A 24078-nucleotide genomic window follows, 5' to 3' on the forward strand; every position below is an offset into this window, starting at 1 on the left:
GGAAACCGATAAGCATGGGGAGGAATGGGGAATTGGATTCCGACAGTAACCAACGAGGGCCATGACTTTTACAGTGTGGGAAACCGATAAGCATGGGGAGGAATGGGGAATTGGATTCCGACAGTAACCAACGAGGGCCATGACTTTTACAGTGTGGGAAACCGATAAGCATGGGGAGGAATGGGGAATTGGATTCCGACAGTAACCAACGAGGAACCTGACTTTTACAGTATGGGAAAATGATAAACAATGGGGGTAACCTGCACCACGCAGCAGATACTACCATAAGCCTCCTGGGCCGATTGGATGGATTATTTGGTCCTTTCATGCCCTCAAAGCTATGTTTCTATGATTCCGTGGTTTCTATTTATATGCCTCTGGCATTTTTTTGTTTCATGTTTTTCCTGTACACGATGACTTTGGGGGAAACATGTTTTGTTTTTTGAAAGTTGGGGAACATTTGTATGGGTTTTAGACCTTTTACGTCCTGAAATATTTCTTTAACAGAACACGTTTAGTTGCATTATAAAAAAAATTCTTCAAAAAGTTTGTTCTTTCTCCAACTCAATACCAGTGGATGATTGAGAGGTCCAAGCTGCCTACAAAGTTTTATGGATGACATTTTCATGATTTGGATGGATACAGCTGTACAATTTTTTTTAATCGGCTCAATATATGACCTTAAGCCTAGTATGTTTCTCCTATTCATCCACAGAAGTTACGTTTCTTGATATATTCATCACCAGACCAGGTAACCACTTCATCACGTCTAGCTTCTGCTTCTTTCTATCCATTATGACAGCCATCATCTGAAAAATTTTACACAATATGCCCACAAAATCTTAAAATGCAGGCTGAAATGATGTAGTCTCCAGCCCATGAAGATAATGTGCTCGGCTTATAAGAGAGCTTTGGCTATTAACCAAGACATGGTTCTGGCTTCCTGCATCAGAGTCACTTGTGTGCTCCCATGATCAGGCTGGGTCAGCCTCATCTGTGCAATTATTTATTTATATATTTATTTATTTAAAAACTTTTCTATACCGTCGCTAAGTTATGTACCATCGCAGCGGTTTACAAATAGGCACATAGACTAAGGTAAGTAAATGTAGGATATCGTACATTCTAACAGGTGCCAATAAAGTTCGGTTACAATTTCATAAATAAAATCATTATTTGAGTAATGTTGGTCACGTCCAGGTATATTATTGAGTTACTATCGCTTTGAAATATTACTTCTTAAATGTAGGATTGAGTAAATTCATTCTCATCTGCATTACCCTGTACTTTCATTCTCTACCCTCCACACTCTTTAGTGGAGGCTTTTTTAAAGAGCCATGTTTTTAGATTTTTCTTAAAAGTTTTGAGATTATTCTGTAATCTGAGTTCGGGGGGCATCGTGTTCCATAGTATGGGCCCTGCTAATGATAAGGCCCTTTCTCTCACTTGGGTTAATTTTATTTTATTTATTTATTTATTTAACAGTTTTTTATACCGACCTTCATAGTAAATAACCATATCGGATCGGTTTACAGTTTAACAAAGGGGAAACTAGAGTAACAATTCAAGTAAACGAAAGATAATAATAGGTAGGAATAAGTCAAAGTTACAATCAACAGGGGGAGAGAACTTGGAAGCTTACAACAAGCTGGAAAGAAGAAAGGCCGGTAAAAGTATTGTTACCATAGAGTGTACAAGTTAAAAACTTAAAAACGGTGCTTTAACCTGAAAGTCTCAGGTTAAACTCTTTAACCTGAAACCTGCTTTAACCTGAAAGTCTCAGGTTAAACTCTTTAACCTGAAACTTGCTTTAACCTGAAAGTCTCCGGTTAAACTCCCTTGTCTAACTCTGTGGCCTCTTCCTGCCTTCGGTCTTTATGTTCCATGTTTTATGTTGTCTTTGTCCTGTTCTGTCTTTGTCTGTGCCCTACCCCTCTGTTCTACTTGTTCCACGCTTACCTGCACCTAGCTCCAGTCTGTTCCTGAATTCCAGCATGGCCTGCCTTGCTCCAGCCTCACTGGACTGCCCCAGTCTAGCCCTAGCCTCATCATGCTATCCTGCGCCACTCTGGAGGAGGTTTCCAAAACCTTTTAATTTTTAATTTAATTTATTTTATTTATTTATTAATTAAATAAATAATATTTATTTAATTTATTAAAAATTATTAAATTTTTAATAAATTTAATAATTTAATTTCCAAAACCTTTTAATTTTGCTGACTTTACTGAAGGGATTGTTAGTATTATCTCACAGCACTGGCCCCGATGACAGGTACATGAGATTTTTCAGCAACAGCCCCATTTTGCCTATCACAGAAGTAGAAATCTGCAAGACATACTGGTATCTTCAGCCTTCATGTCCCAGCATACTGAGCCTCCTCTCCAGATGCTCACTTATTCACCTTGCACTCTTTTTTACTCCCAATTTCACTATAACTTTTCTTCAGACTGTAGTACATCACAGGTGCTGTACATGATATTCCCTCGCCCTTCACTTTATGTGGCAAAAAACCTGCAGTCCATCAAAATCCACAGTCTCAGCAAAAATCCCACTCGTGTCCCACTGGCTTGAAAACCAGAAGATAAATGCCATTCAGCGCGGGACCAAGGTTCATCGAGCCCACTATCTCTGAGCGACTCCAGTCTGGGTCTAAAGTCCCGAGGTGATACCTGAAATAAATGTCCTGTTGCTTGGTCCCCGAGATAGCAATGGCTTTCTCTAGGCTGCCTGCCTAATAACGCTTTATGGACTTTTCAATCCAGGAACTTGTCCAAACCTCTGGCAACAGATTTCTCAGCATTACTGTGGGCTGACCGAACACGCACGTTCGCTGCTCTTTTACATCTGCTGGTTGCTGCTTTCATGGAGGGTGCTTTTGTTTTATTATTATTTGCTAGGATAAATTGCCGTCCTTAATTTAAGAACATAAGAACCTGCCATACTGGGCTTGATGGACCAAGGGTCCATCAAGCCCAGCATCCTGTTTCCAACAGTGGCCAATCCAGGCCATAAAAACCTGGCAAGTACCCAAACACTAAGTCTATTCCAAGTAACCATTGCTAATGGCAGTGGCTATTCTCTAAGTGAACTTAATAGCAGGTAATGGACTTCTCCTCCAAGAACTTATCCAATCCTTTTTTAAACACAGCTACACTAACTGCACTAACCACATCCTCTGGCAACAAATTCCAGAGTTTAATTGTGCGTTGAGTGAAAAAACTTTCTCTGATTAGTTTTAAATGTGCCCCATGCTAACTTCATGGAGTGCCCCCTAGTCTTTCTATTATCCGAAAGAGCAAATAACCGATTCACATCTACCCGTTCTAGACCTCTCATGATTTTAAACACCTCTATCATATCCCCCCTCAGTCGTCTCTTCTCCAAGCTGAAAAGTCCTAACCTCTTTAGTCTTTCCTCATAGGGGAACTGTTCCATTCCCCTTATCATTTTGGTAGCCCTTCTCTGTACCTTCTCCATCGCAATTATATCTTTTTTGAGATGCGGCGACCAGAATTGTACACAGTATTCAAGGTGCGGTCTCACCATGGAGCGATAGAGAGGCATTATGACATTCTCCGTTTTATTCACCGTTCCCTAATAATTCCCAGCATTGTTTGCTTTTTTTGACTGCCGCAGCACACTGAACCGATGATGTCAATGTGTTATCCACTATGACGCCTAGATCTCTTTCTTGGGTAGTAGCACCTAATATGAAACCTAACATTGTGTAATTATAGCATGGGTTATTTTTCCCTATATGCATCACCTTGCACTTATCCACATTAAATTTCATCTGCCATTTGGATGCCCAATTTTCCAGTCTCACAGGGTCTTCCTGCAATTTATCACAATCCGCTTGTGATTTAACTACTCTGAACAATTTTGTATGATCTGCATATTTGACAACCTCACTCGTCGTATTTCTTTCCAGATCATTTATAAATATATTGAAACGTAAGGGTCCCAGTACAGATCCCTAAGGTACTCCACTGCCCACCCCCTTCCACTGAGAAAATTGCCCATTTAATCCTACTCTCTGTTTCCTGTCTTTTAGCCAGTTTGCAATCCACGAAAGGACATCACCACCTATCCCATGACTTTTTACTTTTCCTAGAAGCCTCTCAGGAGGAACTTTGTCAAATGCCTTCTGAAAATCCAAGTATACTAAATCTACCACATGTTTATTAACACCTTCAAAAAAGTGAAGCAGATTTGTGAGGCAAGACTTGCCTTGGGTAAAGCCATGCTGACTTTGTTCCATTAAACCATGTCTTTCTATATGTTCTGTGATTTTGATGTTTAGAACACTTTCCACTATTTTTCCTGGCACTGAAGTCAGGCTAACCGGTCTGTAGTTTCCCGGATCGCCCCTGGAGCCCTTTTTAAATATTGGGGTTACATTACCTATCCTCCAGTTTTCATGTACAATGGATGATTTTAATGATAGGTTACAAATTTTTACTAATAGGTCTGAAATTTCATTTTTTAGTTCTTTCAGAACTCTGGAGTGTATACCATCCGGTCCAGGTGATTTACTATTCTTCAGTTTGTGAATCAGGTCTACCACATCTTCTAGGTTCACCGTGATTTGGTTCAGTCCATCTGAATCATTACCCATGAAAACCTTCTCCAGTACGGGTACCTTCCCAACATTCTTTTCAGTAAACACTGAAGCAAAGAAATCATTTAATCTTTCCGCGATGGCCTTATCTTCTCTAAGTGCCCCTTTAACCCCTCTATCATCTAACGGTCCAACTGACTCCCTCACAGGCTTTCTGCTTCGGATATATTTTAAAAAGTTTTTACTGTGAGTTTTTGCCTCTGTGGCCAACTTATTTTCAAATTCTTTCTTAGCCTGTCTTATCAATGTCTTACATTTAACTTGCCAACGTTTATGCATTATCCTATTTTCTTCTGTTGGATCCTTCTTCCAATTTTTGAATGAAGATCTTTTGGCTAAAATAGCTTCTTTCACCTCCCCTTTTAACCATGCTGGTAATTGTTCTGCCTTCTTTCCACCTTTCTTAATGTGTGGAATACATCTGGACTGTGCTTCTAGAATGTTTTTGGGTTTTTTTTTAACAATGACCACGCCTCTTGCACATTTTTTACTTTTGTAGCTGCTCCTTTCAGTTTTTTTCTAACAATTTTTCTCATTTTATCAAAGTTTCCATTTTGGAAGTTTAGCACGAGGTTAGTTCAGCCTTTTAAGAATCTATTGCAGCTGAGAGCATGCTCTGCTTCACTTACGCACAAGTGAGGACATGCGATGATTAAAGAAAAGTCCCACTGTCAGTCACACCCATTTGTCAGGGACTTCAGTCATCCTTGTTTCATTGTAAGGGCATGTTCTCCATTTAGTATTTCTGAGTTATGCAATTACTCTAGTGTCAGGGCATAGGCCCTTTGCATGCTCCATTTTCATTGCATTTACTTTGCTAGTGGTAGAGATAATATAAGCATTTGCCTGAACTTGAACAGCACTGCACTCAGTGAGCTCGTACAGCGCTGGTTACACCTTGCTGAAAGTTGTCAGTGTATTGAAGGGTGCACTGCTGTGCGTGGACACAGCTCCTGGATGTTGACAGGGGTGAACGCACCGCCCTGATGGTGCTCAGGATACTGAAGTCACTACAGCTGGGGTGAGCGCCCCTCCTCCGAAGGTTGCTGTGAGAGGGGGAGGGAGTGCCAGGCAGTGGAGAAGTGTTTGCTTTGCTCTTTTCCTTCGATTTACGGTTTGATTTTTTCTTTCCTGGCCCACAGATGCTTTCGGTCACGTTGGAGAAGAAAGGGCTCAGGCAAGCAGCCTGTACCTAGTGTCAGGCATCGTGGCAGCAGTGAATGCTGTGACCCTGGCCATGGTGGTGCTGGCACTGAACTATTACAGGAACCGGGACTCAGGATACCGCTACCAGAAACTACCAACCACTCATACTTTAATCAGTAATGTTTCAGGAATGTGAATGGACTGTGCCAATAAATACCTTTTACCACTGCATAATGACCTTTTGTGACCTCCAGCTGCACCTGTCACTGCTAGAGACCCATTTCCATGTGTAGTACACACAGACACACCTACTCCCACACAAGTGGGATCAGCACCATGGGTGTATTTTCATTTTTTATGCATAAAGTAAAGCGGAATACCTCCTAAAAGTGGTTAGAATAGAGTTTTTGTTGTGTTCAAAATGGTAAAAACTCTGACAAAGAAAAAGATTTTTTGATGAAGGGCAGGAACTTTTCATATTTCATGTAATAAACCACCACTCCAGGTGTTTATCAAATTTGATACTCATTAACATTCCTCCTCCTTCCACTCTTTTGTTTTTATATACGCGTGAAGCGTGCAGAACGCTGTGAAAGAGCTTCTTTTAGATGTATTTTAAAAAGGAGCTTATTACCGGCTGTAGGGTCATTACCTTCAATACAGATAAGTTGGGACATTATTCTATTTTGCTACAGCCGGTAATAAGCTCCTTTTTAAAATACATCTAAAAGAAGCTCTTTCACAGTGTTTTGCACGCTTCACGCGTATATAAAAACAAGGGTGGAAGGAGGAGGAACGTTAATGAGTATCAAATTTGATAAACACCTGGAGTGGTGGTTTATTACATGAAATATGAAAAGTTCCTGCCCTTCATCAAAAATTAGTTTGTCAGAGTTTTTACCATTTTGAACATGACAGAAACGCTAGCACAATCCACTTTTAGGAGATATTCAGCTTTACTTTATGGTTAAAGAGGTGATATTTCTCTTATTCTTGGTGTTATTACAATAATCCCTCTAGAAGAACAGTGTTGTTTTTTCATTTTTTATGACATTACCTATTTCTAAACTGAAATGATAACATTTACAAAATTTCCTTCTTTAAAATTGTTTAATGCATACAAAAAAACCCTACAAAAAAAAGGGGGAGGTGAACAGCAGAGTTTTCTGCCAGTGCGGTTTCCTTCCCTCAGATTTACACACAGGCACTACAGGCTCCACTCCTTTACCCTGCACCCCAGGGGCCACCCTTGTGGGCACATTTGCTTTGCCCAAGTACCACACCCTACGAAATGCTAGCATTACCCCGGCTGGAAACATTTACAGATTTCTGGCCACCGTAGCGCATGACAACGACCACTTCTGTCGGAACCACCATCTCGAGGCAATAACCCCTGCTGGTCCATGCACGCTACACTGGCCTCCCTTGCAAAGAAAGCCTAATTAAGCACTTTTAAGGAATTTATCAGCATTATAATGGAAAAAATAACTTGCATTGTTTATTATAATGAACACTGATGAATTCCTGGGTTAAAAAAAACCCCCAAATGCTGAAAATGAAGGTCCCTAATCATAACAAAAAGTTTGGCATGGTTAAGGAAGATTGAGGTTCCTCCAAGCTCTCTCCCCACTAACCCAGAGGGTAGGAACTCCTCAGGGGACCAGCAGCATCGGCCTGCACTCTCTGCCCATTGCTCTCTCTCCTTCCATCTGTACAGGTTCACCTGGTGGGCAGGGGCATTGCCTGAAGACACCCCCTGCCCCCTGGGATTGTGAAGCATTCGTGGAGGGGGGGGGGGTCTTCCAGCATTCACAGTAACATTTTTAGCAAGACTGGTGAAGGTGGGATGGGTGGAAATGGGGATTGTCTCACACATTTGTAAGGATTTGTGCCATGCAAGTGGAATGGAGGCAGACGCATCAATTTATATTCTGCTTTTTGTCACTGTAAAAGGTGTTTCTCTGCCCCCACAGGGCTCACGCTCTACGTTTGTACCTGAGCCACACAGTGGACTTGACCAAGGTCACAAGGAGCAGCAGCAGTGCGGTTTGGTCTCAGCCCATCCCTTCAGGGCACGCCAGGAGCCTCCCCCGCCCTTCAGCTGCAGCTATTCCTTAAGTGTGTACTGCTGTTTGCCATGACAAGGAGCTGCTTAGAACTAGGGATGCACTGGGCCAGGAAATAATGCAGGAGAGCTTGCGATAAGTCTACATTTCCACATTAGCCTAACTTTAAAAAATAATCCTGTGTACACGGTGCCTTCCACTTGTCAACCTTAAATTTCAATCTTACATTTAGGTCCAATGCTCCCCTGATCCTGGTGGAGGTCCTCACAATCCACCTTCTTCGCTCATTGCTCCTTTTTCTAACTCATTAGTCAATACATGAGACATCATCTTTCCATTGGAAAACCTGAATCCCAAGAGCAGTCTGCATCCCCTGCAAAGCTGCCAGCCAGCCACCTTGTACAGAGACCCAGGACAGGGAAGCAAGAGAAAGGCTGCAATCCCACTACAGCCACCATTGCTTCAGCAGCTGGGAAGTAATGAAGCAGGAACACCAGTACTAGAAAATGCTCAACTCAGAAGTAATGCTGAGCTTTAGTTGTTAAATCACATCATGACAAGATGCCGTTTATAAAAATATTTTACACACAATAAAACTGCATGATAGTGGAACTAAGGCAGAGGTGGGAGCTGGCCATGGCGTTATGAGAGCAGACGACATGACTGGGCTGCACAATCACTGCAGTGAGCAGCTCCGCTACTTCAATGCCTCCTCTCTGCAGCAGTAACCTGCTGGTAAATGTTCTCCCTCTGAGCTCAGCAGCATATTTATTTTAGCATTTTAGATTCTGCTTTTTAGCACTTCAGAGGGAAGTACATTCAGGTACTGTAGGAGTTTCCCTAAGTTTGTACCTGCTGGGGCACTGGGCAATAGCAGCAGAGGAAGTTTAACCACATCTAATGATATCACACTCCGTCTACAACACATACCCTAAAATTAGTGTCAACCTCAACACTTGATAGAACGGGGAATAAGTGATGGAGAAGGAGGACACAACTGTTTTAGCTTTAAAAAAAACCCTCATTTTTCCATATTTTATGATCCATCTTGTCAAGCATTTTCAGTTTTCCAGCAATGCATGCTTCTCACCCAAATACCGTCCAATCACTACTCACAGTCTGACATGGAAGCTTCTCCCTAACCAACCACGGCTCACTTTCCATGCAGCAAAGGCAAATTAGTTCTTACCTGTTAATTTTCATTCTTGTAGTACCACAGAACAGTCCAGACCGTGGGTTGAGCCTCCTGTCCAGCAGATGGAGACAGACCAAAACTGAAAGGGTATCCTATATCTAGACAGAGCCTACCTTGCATCCCTTCATTATAACCATTGTCAAAGCAGAAAAGTATAAGGACAATGAGTATAAGGTCAAACAACTAACAAGATAACCACTAAAATTGTTAAGTGAACAATAGAATAATTGAACGAACTCTGTAAATTAGCGCTCTCGTATCAATATCCAGTGTCATCTTAAGAGATGCTTCCGGTGCCATTAAAAAGAATCCAAGAAAAGAACTTTCAAGAGAACGTGTAAGGACAAGAAGAAAACTTCAAGTGGACAAGTAAAGAGGGGAGGGCGTCTGGAGTGATCCGTGGTACTACAGGAACGAAAATTAACAGGTAAGAACTAATTTTCCTTTCCCTGTACGTACCCGGATCAGTCCAGACCGTGGGATGTACCAAAGCTTCCCTACATAGGGTGGTATCGAGAAAGTCCCGTTCGAAGGAACTGCCGTCCGTCCGAAAGATGCAAATACTGGTGCCCGAACATCCAGACGGAAAAGACTAACAAAGTATGGAGGGGCTTCTACGTAGCTGCCCTGCATATCTCCTGAGGAGAGAAAACTGGACTCTCCGCCCACGACGTAGCTTAAGAACACAAAGAATGAGCCTGAAGACCGTCCAGAATCGCTTGGCCGTGACAGAGATCGCCTGCTGCAATCAACGAGCAATCGCAGTCTTGGAAGCCTAGATGCCCTTATTGAGACCTCTCCAGAGGACCAAGAGATGAGCAGAGACTCGGGACACATTGGTAACCAGAATAAAAGGCCAAAGAGCCTGCTGCACAACAAGACACCTAAGAACAACCCCCGATGTACCCGCTATATCGTCAGGAGGAAACTGGGAGTCCACCGACTGGGTGACATGGAAAGAAGAAACAACCTTGGGCAAGAAGGAAGGTACCGGCTAGGGAGAAGGAAACCAGAAATGCAGCCTTAAGCGTCAAATCCTAAGGAATAGGCCAGCAGAGAGCTTCGAAAAGGTGCCTCACAAGGAGCCCAAAGAACCAAGTGAAGACTCCACGAAGGACAAGAAGCCCGAACTGTCGGATGTAAGCGTTTTGCCCCCTAGAGGAACGAACGACACCGGGTGAGCCGGCACCGAACAACCAACAACGCTGCCTAAGTGGGAGCTGAGGGAGGACATTTGGACGCACAGGGAGCTGAAAAACAACTGTTAGATAGGTCCTTAAAGAGGAAGAAAGACAAAAACCTGGGGTATCGGGGCTTTACGAGCTGGTACGCCAGAGTCTGCACATGCATTCTCGAAAATTTCCAGACCCGGACATAAGCAAGAGAAGTAGATGGCTTCCGAGCCAGCAACAGAGTGGAAAGAACTTCCTCTTTGTACCCCTTCTTCCTCAATCTCCACCGTACCTGCCAGGCCACTAGGCAGAAGCGATCAGCCTGGTCGAAAAATACGGGACCCTGCTGGAGTAGGCATGGAAGATGGACAAGCTGGAGAGGACCATCTGCCGCCAGGTTTATCAGGTCCGCGAACCGCGGTCTGCAGGGCCACTTGGGTGCTACGAGAATGACGGACCGCTATGAAGCTATACTCTTCTGAGAACGGTGCCCACTAGGGGCCACGGAGGAAACAGGTACAGAAGGACGTCGTGAGGCCATGGAAGGCCCAGGGCATCCACTCCCTCCAAAGTGCTCCCTCCAGCGGATGAAGAACCTGGGAGCCTTGGCATTGTGCAAGGCTCCCATGTAACCATATCGTTCCATGTATTTTCTATCATGTTATACGTTATCTGTAAACCGATACGATGTGCAAATGGCTATCGGTATATAAAAACCCTTAAATAAATAAATAAGGTAGCCATGAGGTCCAGGCGAGGAGGACCCCACCTGCGAACAATTTGATCCATCGCTCCATCTGATGACTCCCACACGCCGGAATCGAGACTGACAACTGAGGCAATCGGCTTGTCCATTCGCCTTGTCCGCCCTGTGGAAGGCTGTCAGGCGACCCAGGTGCCGTTCTGTCCCCGAAGAGGTTGCAGGCTGTGAGAGCCACCAGGCAACTCCTGGGGCCCCCCTGCCGATTGATATAGGCCACCGTGATGGAATCGTCTGAGGGAAAGCGCACCGTGTGCGGGGGATCAGAGGAAGAAAAACCGTGAGGCCAGTAGCACTGCTCAAGCCTCCAGGCGATTGATGCGCCAGGGGGACTGGACTGGGGACCAGTATCTCTGCGTAGCCTGGGAGAGGTCGACCGCACCCCACCCTAAGAGGCTGACATCCGTGGTGACTACGATCCACCTCGGAATCCGTAAAGGCCTGTCCTTGAAGAGGGGCGCTAGCAACGGCCACCATTGTGTATTGGCGATGGTAGAGTCGGGAAGTGGTAGCACCGTCTGAAAACCATTCGGACACAGGCTTCAAGCAGGAGAGAGAGGCATTCTGTAATGGTCTCATATGCGCAAAGCCCAGGGGACTAGGCAGAGAACGGATGCCATGGTCCCCAGTACCTGGAGGTAGTCCCCTGCTGTGGAAAATGGGAGCGAGAGAAGGTTGCACACGTGGTCCATATGTTTGAGCGCCCGGGCGTCCAGGAGGAATACCGTGCCGACTCTAGTATCGAAGCGCGCCCCCAAAACTTCCTGGACTTGGGAGGGATGAAGGTTGCTCTAGGAAAAATTGCCTATCCCCGCGAGGGAGGAAAGAAGAGCAAGGACCCAGTCGACCGCCATTCAGAGAGACAACTACCTTGCCCGCACAAGCCAATCAACCAGGCAGGGATGGACTAATATTCTGGCCCAGTGCTCTCACCAGAAGAAAACAAGCCTTTGTTTTTTTTTTTTGGCTTGCAAAAAGCATAGTTGAAGGCACTGATGAGAACTGAACTCAGGACCCCTGGTTTACAAGACCAGGGCTCTAACTGGAAAGCAGCCACCAATACCATCATGACCTTTGTAAAGATGCACGGAGCGGTGGCGAGTCCGAAGGGTAGGGCCCGGAACTGGAAGTGTTGGCCCAGAATGTGGAAGCGGAGATACTTCTTGTGCTTGCGTCGAATGGGTATGTGGAGATAAGCCTCCGGCAAAACAAGGGAGACTAGATATTCGCCTGGGCGAACTGCCACTATCACCGTCCTCAGGATTTCCAGGTGGAGACGGGGTATGCTGAGGGCCCAATTGACCCTCCTGAGATCCAATTTGGGACAGAAGAAATGTCCTTCCTGGGCACGACGAAGAAGATGAAATACTGGCCGATGCCATGTTCCTCCACCAGGACTACGGCTCCCAGATCCTGAAGCCTGGTGAGAGTCTGGCAGACGGCCGCCTGATTCCACCAGGAGAGATTATGTGCAGATCCGGCAGAACTCGAGCAAGCTCCAAAGCGTAAATCTTCTCTACCACCTCGAGGACCCACTGGTCTGACGTGATCTTTGACCCACTCCTGCAAAAAACAGGAGAGATGTCCACCGGAGGCTGGCCAGATCTCATTGGGAAGCGGGCTTTGCGGATGAATGTGCGGGAAGAAAGACCTAGCCTGCTGAAGGCGGCCCTCTGACAACTTATGGATCAAGTACTCACCCCAGGATTCAATAAGCTGCACCAGGTCCTCACCAAAAGCAACTTACCTTCGGAAGGAAGTGTGCCCAATTGAGACTGGAAAAGAGGGTCTGCCGACCCGTTGCGCGGCCAGAAGAGGCATATGGCCGACACAGGAGACCATCGCTTTGGAATGTACATGGAGTAGTCAGAGAGCATCCGCCCCAGATGCCACAGTACCCGCCAGTCGTTCAGCCTGCTCCGCCTCTGCAGACGGGAGGTCCTGGGTGCCGAGCAATTGTTGAGCCCACCTAAGGTTTGCCCGCTGCATGAGACTGCTGCAGATAGTAGTCCGGACGCCCAGATCAAAGACTTCGAAGAAACGCCTGAGGAAAAGTCAACCATCCTGTCTTGGCCATCATTAAGAGCTGTGGCGCCTACCACCTGGATAGTGGTGGGCTTGATGACCACAGAGACGGAAGAGTCCACCTTAGGAATTTTAAGCATCTTCAGGCAGTCACCGGGAAGAGAATAGAGCTAGTCCATAGCCTTCCCCACATGGAACCCCATCTCGGGAGCTTCCCATCCCGGAGGAGCAGCAGCTTGTGCATGGGATGGAACCGGAAGGTATGTGGAGGCGCCCTGAGTCCCGCCAGGACCGGGCCCACGTGAGCTGGCATTCTGACCGTAACCACTGCATCTGGAGGGACCTCAACCCCCAGTTCCAATAGGAGAAAAGAAGGAGGGGCTCTAGCTCCACCCCTTGAAACAAACAGAGCACCCGAGGAGTCATACCCTCAGAGGGGGACCTGGGAGAAATAAGTCCACATCCGGATCCCGGCCCGACGCATCCGGCGCTGCTGGAGCGAGCGGAGTGGGCATCTGCGGAATCTGGTCGGGTGGGAGACCTAGGGGAGGGCCCTCATCCTTGTGAAAAGTTAGCCAGAGGAGCTTTGTGCAGCAACAGCACAAAATCCTTAAGAAAAAACATGGCCTTAGTTTCCTGGGGGGGGAGGCACGGGCTCAAATCGGCTAGGGAAACTTACAAGTCAGAATCCCCTCCCCCCTGCAGCACCATATTAGGAGCTGCACGAAAAACTAAAATGGCCACCGTTCCCATGGTTTGCTGAGACGGGAACGGCCTGGCCATGCGACAAAAGAAATGCCCCCAGGTCACTGACTGACACTGTGCCACGGAGGGACCCTCCCCGCCCGGCAGGCAACCAGCACAAACCCCCTCGCGGAAGAGCCGTAGCGAAAGGCTCCCCCCGCAGGCTAAACAGGAAAAAGCTCGTGGCATGACTGACAGGGCCGAGCCACGGGAAAATGCCGAGCAGTGCTGGAGAGAGGAGCGAGTGCAGGCGATCGAACCCTGCCCGCTCCCTTCTCTGGCTGAACCAGAGCTTCTCCAGTCCAATGCACTTCCATCTACAATCCCGGTTTGGCTAAGTATTTCAATTGACTGAGATTTTATTGATGGACAAGAGCTTTTTGATGTCTTTCTGAATTTGCAGTTTTCAGAGAATTCTCTTTTGAGATTTTTCCCCTGGCAATATTTATTGTTTATTACAAGTAATATAGTTAATAATAAAGTAATGTGACCCTCTCCACGTTGGGTCTGATTGACATACAGACTCAGTTGGTAGTGGTCCTACATAATTATCTTAATATAAATCTGTATGCACGTGGCGTGTTAAAATTGACCTAGAAACCTTGTTACATTATCCTGTACTTGAAGCAGAGGTAAACCATCTGCCTTCCGTTACACTTAAAAATCTCAACTTTAGAGACAGGGGAATGCGCTTCCCTGTTAGCGCTGCCGGGGAATTAAAACATCCCAGAGCCAAGGCAGGTATTTAGGGGGAGTGACTGGACCACCAGTATCGCCCCAATTACACTGGTCACCGGGAAGGGAGCCTAGACTGAGAAACTCAAGGGGCAAGCCCCTCTAGGCCACCCAAGAGCGAGGAGACAGCACTGTTTTAAGAGTTCAGAAAAACAGACTTTTTTTTAAAAAAAAATATAAAAATATAAATATAAATGAGAATAATACTTGCTTGAACTTGGGAAAGAGAGAAATAAATCCCACAGGGTAAAGATAAAGTGAAGAAGTAAGGGAACCGCAAGGTGAGCTACCGGCATCTGCTGGAGACAGACAAATACTGAAGGGTTATAGGATAGCCTCTGTCCTCATATAGGATACCCTTTCAGTTTTTCTCTGTCTCCATCTACTGGATAGGAGGCTCAACCCACGGTCTGGACTGATCCGGGTACGAACAGGGAATAGGAGGTTTCTCCTCAACCACTGCTCTCTCACCACCAGCAAGGGGAAGCTTCTCCAGTCCAATGCACACTTACACCCAGCAATGGGAACCTTCTCCTTCACCACCTCCCACCCAACCACCACCCACTTAGTCAGTGATAGGAAGCTTCTCCCCAACGACCATCCAGCTACTGCTCGCAATAAAGTAATGGGATAGTCCTCCTCTCCTTTCTAAACACAATGTTCCCACAGCCAGCAGCACTAAGACTTCTCCAAGCCTTGGAGAAATACCACATTTAGGACATGGGTTCAACCCGCCTGGAGCCAAGGCAAGACTGTTTAGGGAGGCAGCTCATGAGCCGATACTTCACATGGTAGAGAGCCACACTGCTTGTCCATGTCTTCCCTGAGAAATACGGTTCTGTTGAGCTAGATCTCGCCTCTGTTGAGAGTTTCCCCCATATTGACCTGTCTCTGGGGCAATTTACTGGGGTGCGAGTTCTGCAGCGAACTCATTAGCACAGCAAACTGGGCGTCCATGTGCTCCATCATTCTGTCCATGCGATCATTCATGTGCTCCGTCAGTTTGTCCATGCGGTCATCAATGTGTGTGAGCAGCTTCTTCTCCACATGCTCCAGCCGTTTATAAACCATGCTCTCTAGATAGCTGCAGGCAGGCTGTTCATTCCTGAAAGGAGGACGTACACTACAGCATGGTAAATCTGCCGGCCACAGAACATTCACGCCTACTCCCATTACCAACTTGTGTGTGTTTAATACCCATTACATCGCATGGGAAGTCTCACTGTGCCCCTTACCCCCAATACCTCCCTCTCCAGTGTCTGTAATGCCCGTCACGTCCTTCTGTAATTATCTCACTGTTACTGCACAGCTGCTCACACGGTTCTCTCGTGTTTGCCATGTGAGCCAGATAATTACGTTCCCTGTACGTACCCGGATCAGTCCAGACCATGGGTTATGTCCCCCATTCCAGCAGATGGAGACAGAAGAAAAAAAAAAAAAACCAACTTGTGAGGCGCTCACTATTTCCCATGAGCACCCTCTGCATCCCTTCAGTATTCTTCTGTCTCCAGCTGTTGATCCTGCGGTTCCTACCTAAATTTAAATTCTCTCTCAGGAAAAAAGTTAGGAGATTAAATTCTCTTTTCCTTTCTTTTCTCAGTAATTATTTTCTTTTGAATGGATCAAGATTTCTCAAAAAAAAAAAAAAATGTAAATTTAATTAGTTTCCCAGAACCGTGATAGGTTAAGTTTGCCTGTCAGTTTACAGCTTGCATTTGTATCTGGCTTTGACAATACTTTGTTATTCTCAGGTAGGTGGTATTTTTTCTAGGTTTCCTCTGTTCCTGGCTTCTAGGGGTGCAAGCTGGTGGTCCAGCCGCTCCCCCTACCCTATACCGGCTCATCCGAGAGGCTCTGGAGGCTGAGAGGCGACATTCCTCAGCTATTTAAAAAAACAAAAAACCACGACGAGGAAGAGCCGTAGCTGTCTTTATTAAGAGGTTATTTTACCTTAATTTCTGTTTTTTTCTTGCGGCGCTTGCCTGGAACTGTGTCGGGGGATTTCTGTCAGTAATTTCCTCCCCCCCATGCCGCGTGGGACGCGATGCTCTGCATGCGGGGAGCCCGGGTTGCGGCTCTCCCGCGAGGGGATGTGTACCAGATGCCTCCCTGCTGGGGAAGGCTCTTCCAGAGCGGAAAGTCATTCGGGTATGACTGCTTCTCCTCGTCCCACCTCGGGGGTGTCTGCTCCGTTCCCGCCAAGCGCGGGAACGGCGGCCATCTTGAATTCAGATGCGTCTGCTTCAGCGCATCCTCAGAGCAGCCCATGTGCTGGTTTTTCTCGACCACCCCCAAGAAATTCCCTCAACTTCGGCAGCAGATGCAGAACACAGCTCCTTTGTCCCCTCAGTGGGAGCCCACCCCCCTCCTGCTTTTTCAGCAGATTTTATTCTCTTAATGCACAATGCTTACCTAGCACGTATGTTCCAGCAGGACAGCGATCCTCCTGCGCCCCCCCCCCCCCCAAAGGTAAGCAGATATGATGGGCCCCACGATGCTTCAGGGACCCTGGCTGGTTCTACTCGGCTTAGAGTAGTTCCCAGTCCAATTTTGCCAGACCCTGCTCCGGGTGACCTGGATTAGGACCAGGATGGGCCAGTGTCCAGCTTGCAAGTGGAAGGAGACGATCCCAGGGTCTTACGTCTCTTTAAAAGGGATGAGCTGGAATCGCTTATTCCCCATGTTCTTTCTGAGTTGGATATAGAAGCACCTCAGGACCCACCAGGTACCAATTCGGGGGCATCAAAAGGGGATCCTGTCCTAGCGGGGCTGCGTCCTCCTGCGAAAACCTTTCCTTTCCATCCTATGTTACTTCAGCTGCTCTCCAGGGAGTGGGATTCTCCTGACTCGAGCCTTCGAGTGGGACGAGCTATGGATAAGCCATATCCTCTCCCAGAGGAATTCCTTGAACTTATCAAAGTTCCGAAGGTAGACATGTCGGTGTCGGCGGTCGCTAAAAGGACCATCATCCTGGTTACGGGAGGGACAGCTTTGCGTGACCTGCAGGACCGGAAGCTGAAGTCTACCTCAAGAGAATTTTTGAGGTCTCTGCCTTGGGGGTCAGAGCAGTGGTCTGCAGTTCTCTTACGCAAAGAGCAGGTCTGACATGGGCGCAGCAGTTACTCGGTAACTAGGAACTGCCATCGGCAGAAGCGCAACAAGCTGAACGCTTGGAGGCGGTGATTGCTTATTCGGCAGATGCGCTCTACGATCTTTTAAGGGTTCTGGCCAGGTCGATGGTGTCTGTAGTCTTGGCCAGGCGTCTCATCTGGTTCTGTAACTGGTCAGCAGACTCTTCCTCCAAGTCGCAGCTGGGATCTCTTCCTTTCAAGGGTAAGTTGTTGTTTAGAGAACATTTGGAGCAAATTATCAAATCCCTTGGGGAAAATAAGGTACACAAGCTGCCAGAAGACCGTCCGAGGAATTTTCGGACGTTCAATTCTTCTAGAGCCCGCTTCAGAGGACAGTGGCGTTTTGCACAATCAAGACCTTTTTCACAGCGCCCCCCCCCCCCCCCCATCTGCCAGGTCTCAATCATGGTCGCAGACCCCCTCTTGGAGGATTCTCCCACGGAGCAGCTTCCAAGTCATCCCAATGAAGAGTCACCGGCCCACTCCTCGACGCCCAGAGTGTGTGTGTGTGTGTGTGTGGGGGGGTCGACTCTCCCTGTTTTACGAGGAGTGGGTCAAAATCATGTCGGATCAGTGGGTCCTGGATATTCTAACACACTGTTACGCTTTAGAGTTTGCTCACCCCTTAATAGACAGGTTTCTGTTTTCTCCCTGCTGACCTTTACGGAAGCAGCTAATTGTGCAACAGACGCTCAAGACTTCTCGACCAGTACCACCGAAGGAGCAAGGCGCAGGCCTCTATTCAGTCTACTTCGTAGTTCCAAAAAAGGACTCAGCTTTCCGGCCCATTATGGATCTCAAAACAGTCAACCGCGCCCTAAGGGTCCTGCATTTTCGGTTGGAAACTCTACGCTCAGTGATAGTGGCAGTGCGCAGTGGAGAGTTCTTGGCATCCTTGTACCTCACAGAGGCTTATCTTTACATTCCCACCCTTAAGGATCATCAGAGGTTCCTCTGCTTCAAGATTCTCATGGCGTGGGATTCTCTTCAAGTGCTGGGCTCCATGGCTTCCACCATAGACTTGGTTCCCTGGGCTTTTGCGCATATGCGACCTCTGCAGAAGGCGTTGCTCTCCCGCTGGAAGCCGGTATCTCAGGAGTTCCAAGCTCCTTTACCGCTCCCGGATTTGGCCAAGGACAGTTTGAGCTGTTGGCTCTCTCTGGATCATTTACTCAGCGGAGTAGACCTAGAGATTCCGCAGTGGGTGGTCGTTACCACGGATACCAGCCTTTCAGGCTGGGGGGCGGTCTGTCAAACACAGGCGGCTCAAGGCTACTGGGTCCTCTGAGCAAGCGACATGGCCAATCAATCGGCTGGAGACCAGAGCGGTCCGCCTGGCCCTGAAACGATTTCTCCCTTTGGTGCACGGCAAGTCGGTGCGGATTCTATCCGACAATGCAATCACAGTAGCCTGCATCAATCAGCAAGGGGGAACGAAGAGTCAACATGTCTCTCAGGAGACGGACAAGCTCATGGCATGGGCGGAGCGTCACCTCATGCGACTGGTGGTTTCTCATATAGTAGGAATAGACAATGTGCAAGCAGATTTCTTAAGCCGGCAGAGGATGGATCCCGGAGAGTGGGAGTTATCCGAGGAGGCAATGTCACTTCTGGTCCGGAGGTGGGGGTTCCCTTATCTCGATCTTATGGCCACACTAAAGAATGCAAAAGCGCCCCGATTCTTCAGTTGCAGAAGAGAGCATGGGACGGAAGGAGTAGACACTCTGGTTCTGTCCTGGCCTCACGATGTTCTGCTTTGTGTGTTTCCTCCATGGCCTCTAGTGTGAAAGGTTCTACGGAGAATAGAACTTCACCGTGAAGCAGTGATTCTGGTGGCTCCAGAGTGGCCACGAAGGCTGTGGTTCGTGGACCTAGTCAATCTAGAGGTGGACAGTCCGCTTTGGCTGGGTCATCTTCCCCAGCTTCTCCATCAAGGTCCCGTATTTTTTGACCAGGCCGATCACTTCTGTCTTGCGGCCTGGCTTTTGAGAGGCGACGGCTGAGGCAGAGAGGTTATCCGGAGGAAGTCATTTCTACGCTATTGCAGGCTAGGAAAACTTCCACTTCCATTTAAGTCTGGGTATGGAAAATTTTTGAATTCTGGTGCGAGTCCGGAGGGATTGCTCCCTGTCGGGTGTCAGTGGCTCAGATTCTCTTTTCATCAGAACAGGCTAACCAAGGGTTTGGCTTACAATTCCCTTCAGGTTCAAGTAGCAGCCCTTAGTTCGCTTGTAGGGCGTATAGATGGTACCTCTCTGGCTTCTCATTCAGACATTGTCCGCTTTTTGAAGGGTGTAAAGTATTTGAAACCTCCGGTCTTTGTCCTTCCTGGGATCTTAATCTAGTGCTATGCATTTTGTGTGGTCCTCCGTTTGAGCCGCTGAAGAATTCTATGTTCAAGGATTTAACTCTAAAAACAATGTTCCTAGTCTATTTCTTCAGCTCGCAGAATATCGGAACTGCAAGCTCTGTCTTGTAGGGAACTCTTTCTGCGCTTTACGGATTCAGGGGTCTTCCTGACCACGGTACCATCCTTTCTTTCAAAAGTGGTGTCTTCCTTCCACATCAAATCAGTCGGTGGAGCTACCAGCTTTTCAGGATGAAGTTTCCAGGGAGCTACGGCAGCTCGATGGTAAGCGTACTCTTCTTCGATACTTGGAGGTCACCAATGATTTTCGTCTTTTGGACCATCTGTTTGTCCTATGGAGTGGTTCCAAGAAAGGACATCAGGCTTCAAAGACCACTATTGCTCGCTGGTTGAAGGAAGCGACTGTTGCTACGTATATAGGCTTGGGGAAACGCCCTCCTGAGGGTATGAAAGCGCATTCACTTCGCTCTCAGGCGACTTTCTGGGCGGAAAGTCAGGCAGTCTCTCCTCAAGAAATTTGCAGAGCGGCAACGTGGAAGTCTCTACATACCTTTGCGTGTCATCATTTAAATCTGAGATCACCGGGATTGGGCTCGTTTGGAGATCAGGTCATTCGAGCAAGGCTATCTGGAGCCCACCCTATTTAGGGAAGCTTTGGTACATCCCAAGGTCTGGACTGATCCGGGTACGTACAGGGAAATGAAAATTATTCCTTACCTGCTAATTTTTGTTCCTGTAGTACACAGATCAGTCCAGTCGTCCACCCGCTCTTTTTTGGTAGAAGATTTCTATTCTAATATATTGTTTTTTCAGTACAGCTAGCCTGCTCGTCGGTAGCATGATAAGGTTGCAAGAATTCTCAAAGGGTTTGGGATTTGCATTTGCAAGTTATAAAATACAAAACTTATATGGCCTAACCGTCATTTGTAAATAGTTTCCTATTCGTTTGGGAATTTTTTGCTTGATCCATTCATTAGTTAGTTCTGAGTTGTTTTTTTTTATTGTTCTGCTTTGATATTCTAAATACTGAAGGGACGCAGAGGGTGCTCATGGGTAATAGTGAGCACTTCACAAGTGTTTTTTTCTTCTGTCTCCATCTGCTGGAATAGGGACATAACCCATGGTCTGGACTGATCCGTGGTACTACAGGAACAAAAATTAGCAGGTTAGGAATAATTTTCATATCAGGTTCTTGGGCAAAGTTTCAGGCATGGATTAAGCATTTACATTTCTTATAAAGAGGGATGGTACCTTTATTAGACAGACATAAGAATTAAGCAAAGATGATACATGTGAGCGCTGAATGGATAATTCTTTTCTTAGTTCCTAGAATGCTGGAGCACAAACGCTGGAGGATTTCTGCTGTGGTTTTAGGGTGTCAAGGCATGGATAAAGGATGAGGAGAATGGGGAAATATATTCAAAGAAATAGGCAAGTTGGTAGCCAATTTAAAAAGAAGTGAAACGAGGCAGATATTCAGAAGACATTCAGACAGATAACTGAAAAGTTAACCATTTAAATGTCAAAGTGGCAATATTTGAAGCTGTATGCAGCTAGAATTTAGCCTCATAATTCGGGGGTGGGCCACTGTTAGCTGCATAAGATATTGGGAGTTAGCTGTTTAATCAATGTGGCTAACTTTGGTCACGTCATAGGGCTGTCCTAAAGTTAGCCAGGTATACTTATGCAGCTCATTTTAAGACAGCTGGGGATACTCAGAGGCGCGGCTCCACCACTGAATATTCCCGTTAAGTTAGCCCGATATCCAGCTAACTTAACTAGCCACTCCGCAGTTGAATATTGGCCCCAAAATGTTCTTAGCTGTGTAGTATCATTTTCTATGTTTATGGCTGGAGAGTGTAAGATATGTTTTGTGCTGGCTTAATCAAAGTTTTTAAAAAACCCTAAACCAACCATAGGAGGAATCCCTCCATGATTAAGGTGGACATCTTGAGGTCTATATTCGGTTGCTGGCTGGCTAGGAAAAGATAAGAACATAAGAAATTGCCATGCTGGGTCAGACCAAGGGTCCATCAAGCCCAGCATCCTGTTTCCAACAGTGGCCAAACCAGACCACAAGAACCTGGCAATTATCCAAACACTAATTTGTTCTGACTATCTGCTGGACGGGGGACATAACCCACCGTCTGGACTGATCCTGGTACGTACAGGGAATAATAGCAATGGCTATTCCCTAAGTAAACTTGGACTTCTCCTCCAAGAACTTATCCAATCCTTTTTTGAACCCAGCTACACTAACCGCACTAACCACATCCTCTGGCAACAAATTCCAGAGCTTTATTGTGCGTTGAGTGAAAAAGAATTTTCTCCGATTAGTCTTAAATGTGCTACTTGCTAACTTCATGGAATGCCCCCTAGTCCTTCTATTATTCGAAAGTGTAAATAACAGAGTCACATCTACCCGTTCAAGACCTCTCATGATATTAAAGACCTCTATCTTATCCCCCCTCAGCCGGATAAACTGCAGAAACACTTGGATATCTTAGTTTATCCAACTAATTTTAGGACTGCCCTTCAGCTGTCATAAAGTTATCCAGCTATCAGGCCGATACAGTACAGTGCACTCCGACGGAGCACGCTGTTAGCCTGCTCTTGGATGCACGTTTTCCCTTACCCCTTATTCAGTAAGGGGAGGAAACGCGCATCCAACCCGCCAAACCTAATAGCGCCCTCAACATGCAAATGCATGTTGAGGGCGCTATTAGGTATGCACGCGCGATTCAGTAAGTAAAATGTGCAGCCAAGCCGCACATTTTACTTTCAGAAATTAGCACCTACCCAAAGGTCGGCGCTAATTTCTTCCGGCACCGGGAAAGTGCACAGAAAAGCAGTAAAAACTGCTTTTCTGTGCACCCTCCGACTTAATATCATGGAGATATTAAGTCGGAGGTCCCAAAGGGTAAAAAAAAGTAAAATAAATAAATAAATAAATAAATAAATAGATTGAAGTTGGCCAGCAGCTGTCGGGTCAAAAACCCGATGCTCAATTTTGCCGGCGTCCGGTTTCCGAGCCCATTGCTGTCAGTGGGCTCGAGAACAGACGCCAGCAAAATTGAGCGTCGGCTGTCAAACCCGCTGACAGCTGCCGCTCCATGCCAAAAGGAGGCGCTAGGGACGTGCTAGTGTCCCTAGCGCCTCCTTTGGCCCGTTTCTACCGCCGGACCTAATTTAAATACTGCATCGCATGCACAGGCGAGTGGCCTGTGCGCACACTGGGAGAGTGGGCGTTCGCCCGCTCTCCCGTGGACTTTACTGAATCAGCCTGTATGTTAGCAGCCAATGCTGAAAATCAATGTTTATCCTGCTTAGTCAGATAACCAGCTGTGCCCCAACCTCTGCCTGGCCAGATAAGTTATTTGGCTCTCTCGGGTCAATTTAGCCACACAAATAGCACTGAATCTCAGCCTTCTTGTGTCTGAGTCCCAGGGGCCTACAACAGGAGTGCAATCCTCCTCGCTCACCGAGACCTGTTTAAGCTAAATGGACAGGTCTGCCTGCTTCCCAGAAAGGGGACTATAAGGACACTCACCCCAGGTTCATCGTGTGCTCCTCACTCCTGGTTTCAGGCTCATGCCCAGCACTCCTCTCTTCTATCCGCATGTGATTGACTTGGCCACACAGATTCTGCAGAAAAGGAAGCAGGTCTGTCCTGGCGAGATCAGAACTGCCACTTGCTTGCTTTTCCAGAACAGACGATACTAGAGCTGCAAAATCATCCGCCTGAGGGAGAGTCCAAGAGCTTCCCTTCCTGGGAGCAGTCCCTGACCCAGGCAGCTGCCCCTCTCTGCACACACACCCCAGCCCCTGCAGCTGGATCCCAAGAGGAAAGAGATTCTGCTGAAAGAAGAAGAAGAAGTCACTGTCACACTCTATACAGCAGGAAACACTGAGGAAGGGCAAGGATTCTATGAACATCTGGATTCTCCTTCCTTCACCCCAAACCAGAGCCAGGCTGCATCTCTGCACCGCAGGCAACAATAATCACTCAGGAAGAATTAAGCCTTACTTCATTTAGGACACAAGAGGAAGTTACGTACCAAGAACATGTGGTGTGCCACTGGCACTGAGCAAGTTCTTTTTTATTGGAATTTAT

At 46.8% G+C, this 24078-nt stretch overlaps 2 protein-coding genes across 3 annotated transcripts in view; one reads left to right on the plus strand and one right to left on the minus strand.

Annotated features, from left to right (window-relative positions):
* The window catches only part of LOC115096252 (deleted in malignant brain tumors 1 protein-like), a 397025-nt gene extending 391028 nt beyond the window's left edge, over window positions 1–5997 (plus strand). The window contains exon 36 of the mRNA XM_029610760.1: window positions 5765–5997. Within this exon, the coding sequence (XP_029466620.1) occupies window positions 5765–5964 (200 nt within the window). The 3' untranslated portion in view covers window positions 5965–5997. The remainder of the gene's footprint in view (window positions 1–5764) is intronic.
* Window positions 5998–6866: 869 nt separating this feature from the next.
* C7H10orf88 (chromosome 7 C10orf88 homolog) overlaps window positions 6867–24078 on the minus strand; it is a 44508-nt gene continuing 27296 nt past the window's right edge. For both annotated transcript variants that reach the window (XM_029610573.1, XM_029610574.1), the window contains exons 5-6: window positions 23515–23822; window positions 6867–15570 (exon numbers count right to left, since the gene is read on the minus strand). In XM_029610573.1, coding sequence (XP_029466433.1) covers window positions 15312–15570; window positions 23515–23822 — 567 coding nt within the window. In that variant the 3' untranslated portion in view covers window positions 6867–15311. The remainder of the gene's footprint in view (window positions 15571–23514; window positions 23823–24078) is intronic.

The sequence above is a fragment of the Rhinatrema bivittatum genome, chromosome 7 (genome assembly GCF_901001135.1).
Source record: "Rhinatrema bivittatum chromosome 7, aRhiBiv1.1, whole genome shotgun sequence".
NCBI lineage: Eukaryota > Metazoa > Chordata > Amphibia > Gymnophiona > Rhinatrematidae > Rhinatrema > Rhinatrema bivittatum.